Source organism: Fistularia commersonii, chromosome 8 (assembly GCF_037954325.1).
Source record: "Fistularia commersonii isolate RoL2024-O1a breed Wild chromosome 8, RoL_Fcom_v1.0, whole genome shotgun sequence".
NCBI classification, from domain to species: domain Eukaryota; kingdom Metazoa; phylum Chordata; class Actinopteri; order Syngnathiformes; family Fistulariidae; genus Fistularia; species Fistularia commersonii.
Window position 1 is genome coordinate 6,020,001 of NC_141291.1, and position 15,000 is coordinate 6,035,000.

Genomic DNA, 15,000 nt, shown 5'->3' on the forward strand with positions numbered 1-15,000 from the left:
AGGATGAATAATTAATTATGATGAACTGTGCTACAAGTATCTCAAGCACCTGCACCAGGATGTTGACTGCAACATTGTCCAAGGGGATACAGAGTGAACCACAAGGACGAAGCTGGGGTTCTGTTGGTTCTGTCGGTTCTGTCAGTCCTGTCGTCTGGTTCTGGTGGTTCTGACTGTAAGTTCCATAATTTTATTCTGTTGGTCGGTTCTGTTGGTTCTCTCAGGGAGCAACAAGTTCATTGGCTGACATGTAGGACCACGTTTGCCTTTTTAACCAATCAACATCATTGATCTATTGGCTTGAGGCATCCAGGCCGCCGCCAGTCGAGGCTGGTGCTCAATGTGCGCGCGCACGCGTGTGTGTATGTGTGTGTGTGTGTGTGTGTGTCTGTCTGTCTGTGTGTGTCTGTGTGTGTATTGGGGGGGCGACATGTGACAGTTGGACTACAATTTGCAAAACAATGCACACAAGCTAACTCACACAGAAACAGCAGCTAGAATCAATAAGCATGCAGAAACTTTCACACACGTACACACAAGCACTCGGTCAAACACACACACTCTCCGTGTCACATGCGATGCGTGCACGTGCACACATGCACGGACAAAGACATTGTGTATGTGGTGTATATTTAGCTCCCGCTTGTCCTTCAGGGGAACGGATTCAAGAAAATCGTAAACAAGTTTCGTAGAGTTAGTTTCTTCGTTTATTCATGCCACTGGCGCACACACACACACACACAGACATGCACGCACGCACACACACACAGACATACACACACACACACAGAGGTTACAGGTCAGGACCCACTGGCCTGGTTTCATCTTATACAACAAGAAACTGTGAAGCGACTCGGTCCAACGAAGGTGTTGCATAATAAATTGACCTGCCCTGGGACACCCAGCCTGCTGAGTATGTGTGTGTGTGTGTGCGCGCGCGCATGTGTGTGTGGATGTGTGTGTGTATGCATCCCATCATATGTATGACTGTAGGACAAACAGAGGAAAACATACAGGATGGAGATATAGAGCCTCGAGTCTCAATGGTGCCATGATGGGGATTGGGAGGGTAACTGCCCTCTAGTGGCAGTAAAGAAAACTACCAAAGGAAAGGAGGAAATTGGAGAAATCAAAAATCTAATTTTACTCTGAGAAAAATAATTTCCGGCTTCTTTCCACTCGTCAACTTATTTCCAGAAATAATAAAGCAAGGGACTCAAAAGGTCTAGGAAGATTTTACAGTTTGACTCTTCCCAGTTGGATTTCCTTCAACCTGCCACGGCTCTGAGGTGTCCTAACTGTAAACATAACGGAGCAACCCGATCCGTCGTGCACCACACACACACACACACAGACACACACACTGACATACAAACACACCACTTTGGGAGTCAGGCATTATTTAACGCACTCTGACCAATCGACCTGTGATGGGTTGGATAGTGTGACAGACATGTAAGTGTATGTGTGTGTGTGAGTGTGTGTGTGAGTGTGTGTGTGTGTGTGTGTGTGTGTGAGAGAGTGTGATAGATCGTAGCATTCACATCAAATTCACATCTTTTCCATTACCTCCAACAATAAAACAAATATTCAATAAACTGGGTTCCCTCATTCAGAACTCCCTTGATTTTTTTATTGATTTAAGAAAATTAATGATTTACAACACAGTGCACCAACATGACATGATTAAATCAAATTAAAAAAATGTTGCTTTCCCTTCTCTCCATCCGTCTCCAGCTGCTCAACCTCTTCCTGGCTCTGCTCCTCAGCAGCTTCAGCTCCGACAACCTCTCGGCGCCGGACGACGACGGCGAGATGAACAACCTGCAGATCGCCATCCACCGGATCACCAGAGGCCTTGGCTGGTGCAGACGACAGGTAACCCGGAAAAAACACGTTTTTTCCAGTGTGCAATCACGGACCCCCCCTCATCCCCCGCACCCCCGACCCAGGTGGTGGACTTCTTCAACGGGAATCTCAAGCGACGGCGGCAGAAGCGGAAGGAAGCGAAAGCCATGATGAAGCTGAAGCGCCTGAGCTCCATCCACACCGAGGTCAACGGCGCCATCATAGGTAAATGCCCGTCAGCAGCCAATCAGATCCTGCATCCTGGCGCTGCTTTGCTATTATCAGACACGTCTAATACCTGGATGCATTGCAGAAACCCAGGGTAATTGCAAAAAAAAAAAGTGTTAAAATAATAATTAAATTATAAAAAAGCAGGACTATAATTGGAGCAAAAAGTATGGAAAAATGAATAAAAATATTAAATAATCAGGCAATGAGAGACAATAATATTGAATTATTTAATATGAAAAATATCAATAATATATCCTGTCAATGTCAGGAGCCTTAGAGGACATGGGCGGGAAAAAAAATTGTAGGGCAAAAAAAAGATACAGTGTCTGATTCTAGCAAAAGGTTTTAAAAAATTCATCTTTTTTTTCCATGAAAATGTTAAAATGTGCATGCTATTGGAAAATTGGGAGAAATTTTTCTGCAAAAAAAAAAAGTCAAACTCGTAGGCGTCCCATTGGTTCTCGCGCCTTCCATCTTGTCATGTGACGCAGATCCGACATCCGTAGCGTCTGAGCGTGTCCCGGCTGCCCCTCGCTCCGCAGGCCGCCACGTGGTGGAGAAGTACGTGGTGCCGGAGGACGACAGCTACATGACCAACCCCAACCTGACCATCAGCGTCCCCATCGCCCCGGGTGAATCGGACGTGGAATTCCCAGAGGAGGAAGAGGAGGAGGAGGAGGTGGGCGACGAAGACCAGAGCGATGGCTCGGAGGAGGAGGACCAGGATGAGGAAGAGGAGGAAGGAAGGCAGGAAGAGGTAGGTGATCCCTGATGCCCGCACACACACACACACACACACACGGGTGTTTGACGGTGACCTCAAGGGGAACAGCTGACTCGCACAAAACTGAGTTTGTGTACACCTGAACATCTTGCCTGTGTGTGTTTTTCAGAATTTTCTCACTTTCAGTTTCTGCTCAATCTGTTTAATACGGACCGATTAAAAAAAAAAAAATGTATAAAATATTTTAAAAAGTGTTACGGGAAAATAATGAAACAAAAGACTGAATGTTTTTTTCTTTATTCCGTTTTAAATATTTTCCTGCCTGATTTTAAACGCTGGAAAAATTTTAAAGGGTTAAAAAAAACTTATTCAATAAATAATTTTTGCAGGATCTTGCAAAACTGTTTAACCTAGGGGTGAGCAAACTACGGCCCGCGGGCCACATCCGGCCCGTTGGTCTTTTTAATCCAGCCCGCCAAAGATTGGTACAGAATTCATACTTGATGTGAATGATTGAATGATTGGATCAATGAATGTGGGAGCTCAAACAGGAGATTATTTCATTTTTGGAGCGACTTGAGAACACTTGAATATTTTCTTGAGCTGATTGACAGAGATTGGCTTTGTGATTTAGCCTTTACTGTGGACATACTGACACACATGAATGAGCTGGACGTGAAGCTACAAGGGAAAAACCGGTTTGTGCATGAAATGCAAGCGAACATAAGAGCCTTCAAAACCAAGCTGGTTGTATTTACAAAGCAAATGTCGGACGAGTCCGATATGTACTGTTAACAAATGTGTGTTTTTTTTTTTTTATGTGACCGTCTGTCAAATTTTAAAAGTCAATGCGGCCCCTGTGCCAAAAAGTTTATCCACCCCAGTTTAACCCTAACAAAGCTACATTTGCGTTGCAGAAGAGCTCCTAGCCTATAATGAGATGCGCTTATCTTAATCCCTGTGTTGTTACATATATTATTGAATGAATATCACGCCCACCTAGTCTTTCTTCATCCGTGTAACGTCCTCATTCGGGACGTCTCTCAAATGCAAGAAACGCAAAACCAATGGACAACCCGGAGGAATGTCATCGGCCATAATATGAACAATTTTGCGAGATCTCCCATAAGTTAGTCTTTTTTCCTCATTCCACTTTGCAAGATCTCACAGAAATTTTTAGTAATTTTTTAACCCCTTCAAAAATTTTCCAGCGCTTAAAATCAGGCTGGAAAATATGTCAAAAACAATGGAAAAAAAAAAGCAAAATTTTATGGAGATAAAAATGACTGATAGCTCCCCCGGTTGCGCAAAAATATGGCACAAATCTTGCGATCCACCGTCACTTAAAGCAAAACGCTAACATGTGACAGATCAGGTGACTTACGCGAGTAAGAAAGAGAGAGAGAAAAAGCGAGGGAGAGAGACTGCTGTTCAAACATGCCGCCTCTGGAAACGACACCTGGATTTACGGAGCCGAGCCGGTGTGTGTTGTATCACCGCGCGGCAGAGTGGCATAAATACCCCACGCGGGGTGTGTGTTTGCGTATGTGTGTGTTGACAGCCAGATAGACTAGGGGGGAAGGGAGATGGGTTGCCATGGTGACCGTCCACAACAACCCTCAAAATACCTGTTAAAGGCTGTAAAAAAACTTTTTAAGCAGGGAGGCTGGATTTAAAGCAGGAATTGTGGATTTGTGTCCGTTTTCCTTTTTTTTTATTTCTTTCTTTACATCTTTTATCGGTCTGGTTGAAAAAAAGGGGGGTTATTTTATACTTTATAGACATTTGTTTTGTGCTCCGGGTGTCTGAGAGACAAATTTCTGCTGCTTGATGAACAAGTCCTCTCTTTGTACAAGCACACACACACACACACACACACACACACACACACACACTCGCACTTAGAGCTTCCCACTGACAGAATCAGTGGCCTCTGGCGTTGCATTATGGTCTGGCATTTTTCTCACTCGGCAGTGCCATGAGTGTGATGTGCTTCTGCTAAAAGGTTTTGTAACTGTGTGTGTGTGTGTGTGTGTGTGTGTGTGTGAGTGTGTGTGCGCACATGTGCATACCTTCGCTTTCAGCTGCTCGTCTCCTCCCCCGTCTGGTTTTCACTTCATAAATTCCTACTTTTTGATTCACGGTTTTGTGATTAGCTTTCCTCCCCTGTTGGATATCAAATATGGAGGGGGAACTAAGACAGTGGTCAGCAGAGGAAACACACACACACACACACACACACACACACATACACACCACAAGAAAACAGATACAAAATGGGCCGACGTAGTTAAACACACACTTGTACTTGTCACCTCCTTGACTCGATGTGATATGAAGAATAGAGAGCAGAGGTTGAGAGGACTTCAATATCTGACAGCATCAAGTACAACAAATACTACTGAGAGGTAAAGCCTGACCGTCAGAGGAGACTGTACCTCTAAGGTTTCATTTCATCCTGCTCAGATGGATGGATGGATGGATGGCTCAGTGTATGCACAAGTTCTTTATTGTTTCGTTTATTTTTATTTTTTCTTACACTCTCCACTTTCTGGGGTGAGTGGTTGAAATTTCCCCACTGTGGGACAATTAAAGGAATATTCAATTCTATTCTATGGATGGATGGACAGATGGATGGATGGATGGATGGATGGATGGATGGATGGACGGATGGATGGACGGACGGACGGACGGATGGATTCCTCTCATCATGCCTTATTTAGTATGCTTTGCTGTCAAAGTTATCCTGTGTAACGTCTCATCTTCTCATGCCCATATCTTCCCATGTTCTGAAGTTCTCAAGTTCTAATGTCCTCTTGTCCTCCTGTCCCATGAAAGAAATATTTAAAAACCTTTTTTTAATCTTATTTGTATTTTTTCTATTTTCCAAAAAACACAGAGAGCCTGCTGCTTCGATGAGCGGTCCTCAGAGGGGATGGAGGACAAGAGAGTGTGTGTGTCTGAGAAGGATAAGGTGTGTGTCCCGTGCTAACGCAGACTGACACATTCGTGTCAATGTGTGTGCATGTTTGTCTGCGTCTGTGTACGCGTGTACCTGTGTGTGTGTGTGTGTGTGCGCGTGCACACATGCTCGGACCGCCGCTGACTTAGTTCACTCATGCTGTTTCTCTTCCTCTCTTTCTCTCTTTCCCTCTCTCTCTCGGTCTATCTCTCCCCCTCTCGCTCCCTTTCTCTCCCTTCCTCTCTCTCTTTTTATCTCCTTTTCTCTCCCCCATTCTCTCTCATACTCTCTCTCCCTCCCTCTCTGTCATATTCATCATCATCACCATCAACTCATCAATCCTTTTGATTGAAAAGTAAAAAAAATCGATCGAGGACATTCAATTATTTTCATTGATTAAAAAAAAAATCTCAAAAGCGTCGCCCGCATTGAAGGACCTCGGTGGAGCTGTCAATCATTTCCATCCGGACAGGTGAATCCCGGTCCAGGTCTGGAGCCGTGAGCGAGGGCGGAGCGTCCCTCCGGCAGTCCCTCACCTCGGGGGAACGTCCGCGGTTCTCGTTGCCTTCAGAGAAACGAGGAGGCAACAGGGATGTACCGGGAAACACCCGGCCCCTCCATCTGTGGCGGCTGTTCAGTATCTGTGTGTGTGTGTGTGTCGGTGTGTGTGTGTGAAGCCAGTTCGCTGTGAGGTGAAGCATGCAACAACAACACACACACATACACATACAAAGTCCTCATGTGCGGTGTATCTCGGGAACACATTCTCTCCCCAAACGTCTGTTTGCCTAGAGCACCACTGCTTTTCCTCACACCCCGCCAAAGGCAGCCTGTTAAACAGGCACCGTCAAGACGCCCCCTACCGTCTTAACAGATGCCATGTTTGGTTATTTAACACCGGAGAGGCCGACCCGAGCGCTAACGGCGCTGTAAATCACGGGATGTAATTTTTACCGTCTCGTAAAAAGGCGGCTGCAGCCAGCGACAGTTTACGGGAGAACGTTTCGGCTACGTTTAACCTTGTCTGCCTATTTCAGAGCAATGTACACATTCGTATCCTTCACGCATTGGGGGGGGGGGCGGAGCCAAACCCAGGTGGGTTTCGAGAGGCGGGGTTTAAGCTTGACGTGTCACCTTTCAATCACGGGGTCAGCTGTAGATCACATGGCTGCATGCATTCACTTACTCGCTCTCAGTTTAGAGTACCGACGCCAAGTTATCATCGTCTCTGTTTTTCTCTCTTGAGCATACTGCACAACACTGCCCCCTGGTGGCTCCTGGCAGTACTGCTGTTGCCGCATTGAGATGAACGCGCACTCCTGCGTCCAACTGATCCTCGCAGCTTGTTAAAAAAAAAAAAAAAAAGGTCGTCCCCCCCTCCCCGCCGACCTTTGACCGCAGATACGCAGGTGTTATCTGCCGCCGCAGACGCAGGCTTTGATTCCTCGTTCTTCTGTTCATCAAAAACAAGCACACGTCTGCGGCAGCGCCCTCCTACTCGCTGTGGGGAAACAACATGCACAGTAAACTCCAAGCAAATGACTAAATGCAGTGTGCGCACCTAACGCCTGGACAGCAAATGCATGCTAATATAAGTAAACCCACGTGAAGCCATGTTGAACACCAACAAGATCAGTCTCACAGTCACTGATCTGTTGATTATGAAAGTTTTTACTAGGGGCGGAACTGGTTGAAAAAATGGATGGATGGATGGATGGATGGATGGATGGATGGATGGATGGATGGATGGATGGATGGATGGATGGAATAAATAGAGACTGAATCTTAGCCCTAAGCTGAGTGTTGATTTGCAATGCTTTTCTTGCTTGTACAATCAATGCTGTTATCTTTCCTAGCAGAATTAGCAGTTCCATGCTATTACAAAGTTAGCATTTCCCACCAGAGTGCTAGTATGAAATTAGCATTACCAACCTGCATGTGCGTACAAAGTTAGCATTACCGACCCAAGTACTTGTTAGCAATACTGATCTGTGTGCATTGCAACGTTAGCATTACAGACCTGAGTGCTAGTATAAAGTTCACATTATTAATTTGTTCTCATACAAAGTTAGCATTACCAACATGAGTGCTAATAAAACGGTAGCATTACCAACCTGTGTGCTCATACAAAGTTAGCATTCCTTACATGAGTACCAGTACAAGGTAAGCGTTACTGACTTGAGTGCTAGTATAAATAGGAGAGGTCGTACAAAGTTAAAATTACTGACCTGCCTGCTGCTGCAAGCTAAACATTACTGATTTGAGTGCCAGAACATAAGTTCTCATTACTAACATGCATCCTCGTATGAAGTTAGCATCTCTGACCTGAGTACTTGTACAAAGTTTACATTTCCAGCCCGCATGCTAAGACAAAGTTAGCATTACCAATCCTTGGCTCGTACATTACTGACATCAGTGCTAACATAAGAGCAAATACACCAAGTGCAAGCTAACACGAAATTAGCATTAACAACCCGCAAGCTTGCTCAGTGTTTAGCGTTGAGGTGCTAATAGAAGGTGGAGGTTCTCCTGTGATACACAAATTCACTACACATTAAGTGCAAATTTTTAGTAAGCCATTTCTTCAATTATTTAATTGAAATCAATGTCCTGGCTGTGACTTAAGGGTTCCCCTTCTCTGCCCTAACTTTTTCTAGTTTATCTGCTGAGGATTAACTGCTTGTACTTATATGTTTTTATTATCATTATTAGTATAAACCAAAATAGAACATGTCTGTCTTCTTGGAACCCCCCCTCCAAAAATAAAACAAGCAGACAATTGTTTTAGTTTCGCTTTCATTATCACTGAAACAAAAACAGCCAAGTTAATCTGCGAAAATGGTTTTAATATCAATATTTATCCCGGATTATTATGTAAAACTAGAATAAGCAGCGTCGATTGGAACAGTGGTCAGATTATCCCTCTGCGGCAGGCAGCTAGAGAAGCCTGTCGGGGTTTAAAATTCAAATAAAATAAAAAGATAAATTGCAAGTTTACATCTGGCGAGCGTCCCTGAGCTGCATGTCTGTTCTCTCACGTGACAAAATTCCAGGCGCGATAATTATTCCGCCAACCCTTTTTATTTCTGCATTTGAGTGTGCGTTTGTGTGTGTGTGTGTGTGTGTGTGTCGCTGTCGGCACACGTGTCATTCCTGCTGTCTGGACTCACATTACTGTAAACGGCAAATGATTGGGAATACCGGCCGTTGCCATAGCAACCAGAAAACGACTTACCTCTGAGGATGGGGTGGGGGATAATAATAATAATTTGCTGTCTCCGTCTTTGTCAGGCAAGTTCACAGCGCTGAAGCTCAACATTGGGGGGAAAGTCCAGACGTCGAGGAGGTGCATCTGTCTTTAGCCTAAAAAAATGTGTATTTGTGTGTGTGTGTGTGTGTGTGTGTGTGTGTGTGTGTGTGTGTGTGTGTGTGTGTGGTGTGTGCATATTTGATCCAAAAAGTAAACACACATTTGCCTTTTTGGCCAAATGACCAACAGTCAGTAGATCCGACGATGAGGCACTTTGGTTCATTTGTCAGACGATGACAGAAGCTATGCAACACACACACACACACACACACACACACACACATACTCAGAACAGGTTCAGCTATAACCCTGGATGTGAGTCATTTACTGTAACTGTAGCCCCTATTAACTATGAGATATGAGCGTGTCGCTGAGCGGGATGCTCATTATCGTGGGCGGCCATTTGTCGTTGGTCTCGGGGTGGGCGGGCCACAGCATAAAAATTTTCAGTTTCTTATTATTAGCATTAAGTTTAATTTTAAAATATGTAATAACGATGCAGAAACTTGAAATAAAGGGGTTAGAAAATTGTTTACTTGTAGTTTATTCAAACGCAGAACTGTTCTCCAGTAACAATGCTCATCACTCAACTTCCTCCGCCCGTCAGGAAGAAAGGTCAACGTACGGAGTTTGACCTGAAAAAAAAAAAAAAACGTTGAAATGTCACTGTGGAAAGTCCTGGCACTTTTTATCATGACGGATAAAAATCAGGATTCCTTTACTTTGAAAGTCAAACTCAGCGCGTCGCCGTGGCCCCCACCGCCCCTCAGCCCCTCTCTCCACAGAAGCAGCTTATGAATAGAAATACATTTAAAGTCCTCATTATGGCCTCTCAGGAGGTTTCTGAACAAGGCTGCTGCTGTGTGAGTGTGTGTGTGTGTGTGTGTGTGTGTATGTGTGTGAGCGTGTGTCACGTGGACGCACCGTGGCAGAGATTAGGTGTGTGTCCAAGGCTGGTATTCGTCACAGCGGCCGCTATCTGTTCCCAGACCCTGCATGTATTCATGAGTTAGCTGTTGACTCAGGTTCGACTTCGCTCACCTGTGCAAGCAAGCAAGCGTGTGCGCACACACACACACATACACACACACACACACACACACACACATGCATAAACCCGCTGGGCTTTTGTCCGGACTTTTTGCGAAACCTGCCAAATTCTCCTGCCTCATCCCTCGATTTCCTGTCCCTCCATCGCCTCTTTGTAAATTTTAAACTCCCGTGATGATTAGCAAACAGGGTTTTTTTGAAGTCAGCTGTGTGGTTGAGGGCGGCTGAAAGGGGGGATGTGGGGGAGATCCTGGGTTCTGGGAGGCCGAAGCGAAACAGACGGCGGTCCTCTCCTGCCGGAGGGATGGATGGAGGGATGGATGGAGGGAGGTGGGGGTTTTGGAAGGCGAGGCCTCCCCTGTTGCCTCGGCCAGGGCTCCTGTCCGTTACGTAACGTCGGATCTGACTCATTGTGCCGCCATGCAGACCCAAGCGGACAAACCATGGGTTTGAGTGTTTTTAAGAAAATAAAAAACAAAAAAATTAATAACTCCCCACTTTCAGGGTGAAATCTTTCCTCTCACAGTCCCGACACCCTGAATTACCCAGAAGTGTGAATGAGAGGGACTGTTGGTCTCTATATAAGTGGTCCTGTTTCTGTATAATATATAAATAAGGGGGGTGAATGGTTACATATCTATGTGATGTGTCGTCAAGTGAGTGAATGGTTGTGTGTCTCTATATGAAATGTGAATGACGGACTAAATGGTTATCTGTCCATATGACATATGAATGAGTGAGTGAATGTCTTTATTACGTGTATGTGAGGGAGTGAATGTTTCATGACTGAATGGCGTGTGAATGACAGGGTGAGTAATATGATGTATAAATGAGAGCATGAATGGCTGTCTATTTGAAATGATGACGTGAATGGTTGTGTCTCTAGATGCCGTTTGAACGACAGTGAATGGCGTTGTGTATTTAAATGATGCGTGAGTGAGACTACATGTGGCCCCGCAATCGACTGGTGATAAGATGCATTAATAAGGAATGAATGAATGTTATGCTAATTAACTTAGCTAATAGTTAAACCGTCATGAGCATCTTGTCACATGTGAGTCACATGTGATCCTGGCAAGTAACGCAGAGGATTTCAAGGATTTCAATGAACCGAGCATTGTCTCCTCCTGACACCTGGTTTTCTCTCCAGCAGCAGAAGGATGACGTCAGCCTGTCGGAGGGCAGCACCGTGGACCTCCGGAAGCCCGGGGAGGAGGAGGACGAGTACTCGGAGATGGCCGAAGAGGCCATGGATCCCGACAACTGCTTCCCGGACCGTGAGTGCAGACGAACACGGAGATCTTTCTTAAACCCTTAGCAAGGCAGTGACACCCAAACCAGGTTTAAAAATCATGATCAGATTGAACCTTGAACGCTATTTCCATTCTAATCCTATCGGTTCTCACACCATATTCTCCTGCCTGGGTTCTCCAGGTTCTTCGTCTTTCTCCCAAAGTCCCAAAACAGCTGGCAGGTTCATTGAAGGCTCTAAATCAGGAGTCCCCAAACTTTTTCCTGCGAGGGCCTAATAGCTTTTCCCTTCTCTGATGGGGGGCCGGGCCAGTTTGTAACAAAAAGTGTGATGATCGCAGAGGTGTCTAAATGTAAACATTTATTGTTTTACAGAAAGTCACACATATCCAAAAATGAAGCCTTTCTGGGATCTTAACAGGAGAAAAATATCAGAAAATAAACAATAACATTATCAACTAAAAAAATGACGCTACTTATGAAATAAATAATAACCAATAACCCTTTTCAAGGTTTTCTCAGAAAAAAAGACCAAGGAGCATTTACTGTCTTATAGACACAACTATTTGCAGCTCTCTCATATCAAATTCACTGTGAAAACCAGAAAGCAAGCAGGCTATGAAACCAAACTGATACCATCCCAACACATTTCATCACCAGTATGGTTGTAGAACAGATTTTATCCCAGTGCATGTCATTATGATAATGTTTGTACTCAGAATGGCTCTTTCAAGTCAGAAAAGTAAGCTTACCAATATATGTTCATCCTGATTAGACCAGCCAGAACCAGAGATGCTGTGATATTTTGGTAATGGGATGGTACAAATATTTATTTGTTTTCTTTGTTTTATTTTATTTTCAATACGATAATTATAATAATTATTATTATTATAATGGTTGTTTTTATTATTATCATACATGTTAATGAATATAATGATAATAATAATCATTATTATTATTATTATAATCTGCCGAATAGAGAGACAATTGAATGAGTTTTATAAAATAATCAAATAAATAATTCTAAGTAAGCAAACAAATAAATGAATAAAAAGTGTCAAGCAATTAAGGAAACCTCAGGAAGAAATAAACCAAACTTTGTATGAAATCCCTTCAATATCTGACTTAAATGATTTGCTGAACTCCTGAAGAGCCAGAAGAGTCACAGTCCGCACCGAACCAACATTTAGAGCAGTTCAAAACAAGTGTCGGCATCTCCACGGCAACGTTAGCTTATATTCTAGTCTAGAGCGGGACAATGTTACCTTGAGACCGCCACGTTGATGTTAGTTTTAGCATGGAGCTAACAGTGACACGACACTGAAGTCTGGCTCATCGGAAAGAAGGCTCCATCCTGGTCTCCTCCCCGGTTTCCACGACTACTGTTGGGATCCATGCAGAAAGTCCTAGCCCGACGGCTAGGCTAATGCCGCATTACACATGTGTCAACACGAATGCTCCCCTCATCAGATTGGGAAGGTCAGTGACCTTCCTGACCCCGATCTGCCTGAGAGTCTGACGATCACAACCGTTTCAAACACATTGATATTGCCATGGCGATACTGTCAGGCTTTTGAAACACAATGCAGCTGTGTTTATTTAGAAACGTGGCTGCCCCCCTCCCCCCACACACTGCACCAATACTTTCATAACAAGATTTATAGTGGAAAAGGAGGCGAATGCAGGTGAAACGGCAAAAAAAAAAAAAAAAAAGACGATCTTCCTTCCTGACTCAGCCACTTTACGCTGCAAACATGGGGATTTGTCTTTGGAGGATTGGACCGAGGGGAGAGGTGATCTAAGCTTCTTTTTTTCCACAAAGCGTAAAAAAAAATATTCATTCATTCATTCATTCATTATCTATACCATTTACCCTGGACTCAGGGTTCAGAGACATGCAACCATTCACTCTCTCATACATTCATAATATTGAGATTTACAACCATTCACACAAAGAAAGCGTATTGTTGGATGTGTCTATTTGCTGCCCTGTGACTGACAGGTGACACGTCCAGGTTAAGCCCCTCCTCCTGCCCGGTGACGGCTGTGATTGGCTCCTGACTCTTTGAGTTGATTGCCGCAGCATTAAGGAGAATTAAGATATTTTTTAAATGTCATTCTGTTTATTTTAACAAAAATATTTACTCAGTCGGGGGGTTTAATTAGATAAAAGTGATATTAAACAGCTTGTCTCTATGGTGAAGACCCCCCTGAAATGCAGTATATAACCTCAAACAATTATAATTAGTTTTAATTCTTGATTTAAAAATGTTGAATTTACCTATTAAAATAACCCCAAATGTTTCCTCAGATCTAAAGGCTCGTTGACATTTTAAAAGTAGTAAAGTAATAAAATTCATAATAAAGGTTGGTTTTAAGCCCCCCCTCCTGCCCACTTGCGGATGCCCCCCCCCCCGGAGGAAATCGCCTGCCAAACAGCAGATGTTGTATTGACTCTGATTCATTTAGAAGATGGATGCGTCTGTTGCCGTGTCCCTGCACGCCACCCGCCGCCACTGCTGCCCGCCAAGTCAGCAGAACCACTGCAGCAGGCCTCCGTCGCGCCACGAAACTTCCCGTGTTGGGCAGAGCAGATAAAAAGATGGGACCATCGTAGAAAAAAAATATAAGAAAAGAGCTGAGACCAATGGATGACTGCTCAGTTAGCCTTTTGGCCTCGCTGCTGTGGACAGATGTTGTAACACACACACAAACACACACAGTGGACCGGTACCATCTGTCTGCTGACACAGCAACGACACCTCAGCCAGGAAACCCCGGGTGGAAACCAGATATGGCACAAAATTCAAGGAAGAACCCCAAAAATGGCGACCAGCCTCAGTGACCAAGAGGCTGTAGTTTCCCATCCTTGTTAGTGGTTTCTAGTTGTTTTCTCCTTCCTGGCTGTGGTGAGGTGTGACATAGGTGTGGCAGAAGAGCTCAAGGTGGAGGTTGGAGTCCATTGGGGATCAGCTTTGAGCCCCTACTTGTTTGCTATGGTAATGGACAGTGCTGACAGGGAGGACATTAAAGTTCAAAGCTGTGGGAACCCAGTCTACCAATAGAATCAAACCTGAAAACCTGGTTTATAACCATTTGGAGTGCAAGAAAAGTATGCTGGAGTGGTGCAAGACATGTATGACAGATGTGAAACAGTGGTGGGGTGTGCCGTAGATGTGGCAGAGGAGTCGAAGTTGGAGATGGGACTACATCAGAAATCAGCTCTGAGTCCCTTCCTATCTGTAGTGGTGATGGACAGGCTGACCCATAAGGGTACACAGTAATCACTTATGATGTTTGCAGATGACACTGTGATCTGTAGTGAGAGCAGGTAGCAGGCGGAGGAAAGTCAGGAGGAGCCCCGGACTTGGGGGTTCCGTTCGACGAAAGGCAGGGTTAAACTTGGCGGGTCATCTGTCAATCACCGTGCCGCATATAGAGACACCCAACCATTTGCTCTCTCATTTAGACAATTAGTCTTCAGCTACCCAACTGACTGTTTTGGACCGTGGGAAGAAGACAGACAACCTGGAGGGAACCCAGACAGGAGAACATGGAGGCTCCAAACTGATGGGGGCCAGTCAATCAGTAGAATCAAACCTGAAAACCTGGTTTACAACCATT

General features: G+C 44.5%; 1 protein-coding gene across 1 annotated transcript in view; it reads left to right on the top strand.

Moving 5' to 3' along the window:
* LOC147231712 (sodium channel protein type 5 subunit alpha-like) overlaps positions 1-15,000 on the top strand; it is a 99,659-nt gene that overhangs the window by 60,158 nt on the left and 24,501 nt on the right. Inside the window, exons 20-24 of the mRNA XM_086150718.1 lie at positions 1,738-1,878; positions 1,953-2,073; positions 2,571-2,836; positions 5,703-5,777; positions 11,279-11,402. Of these exons, the coding sequence (XP_086006844.1) occupies positions 1,738-1,878; positions 1,953-2,073; positions 2,571-2,836; positions 5,703-5,777; positions 11,279-11,402 (727 nt within the window). The remainder of the gene's footprint in view (positions 1-1,737; positions 1,879-1,952; positions 2,074-2,570; positions 2,837-5,702; positions 5,778-11,278; positions 11,403-15,000) is intronic.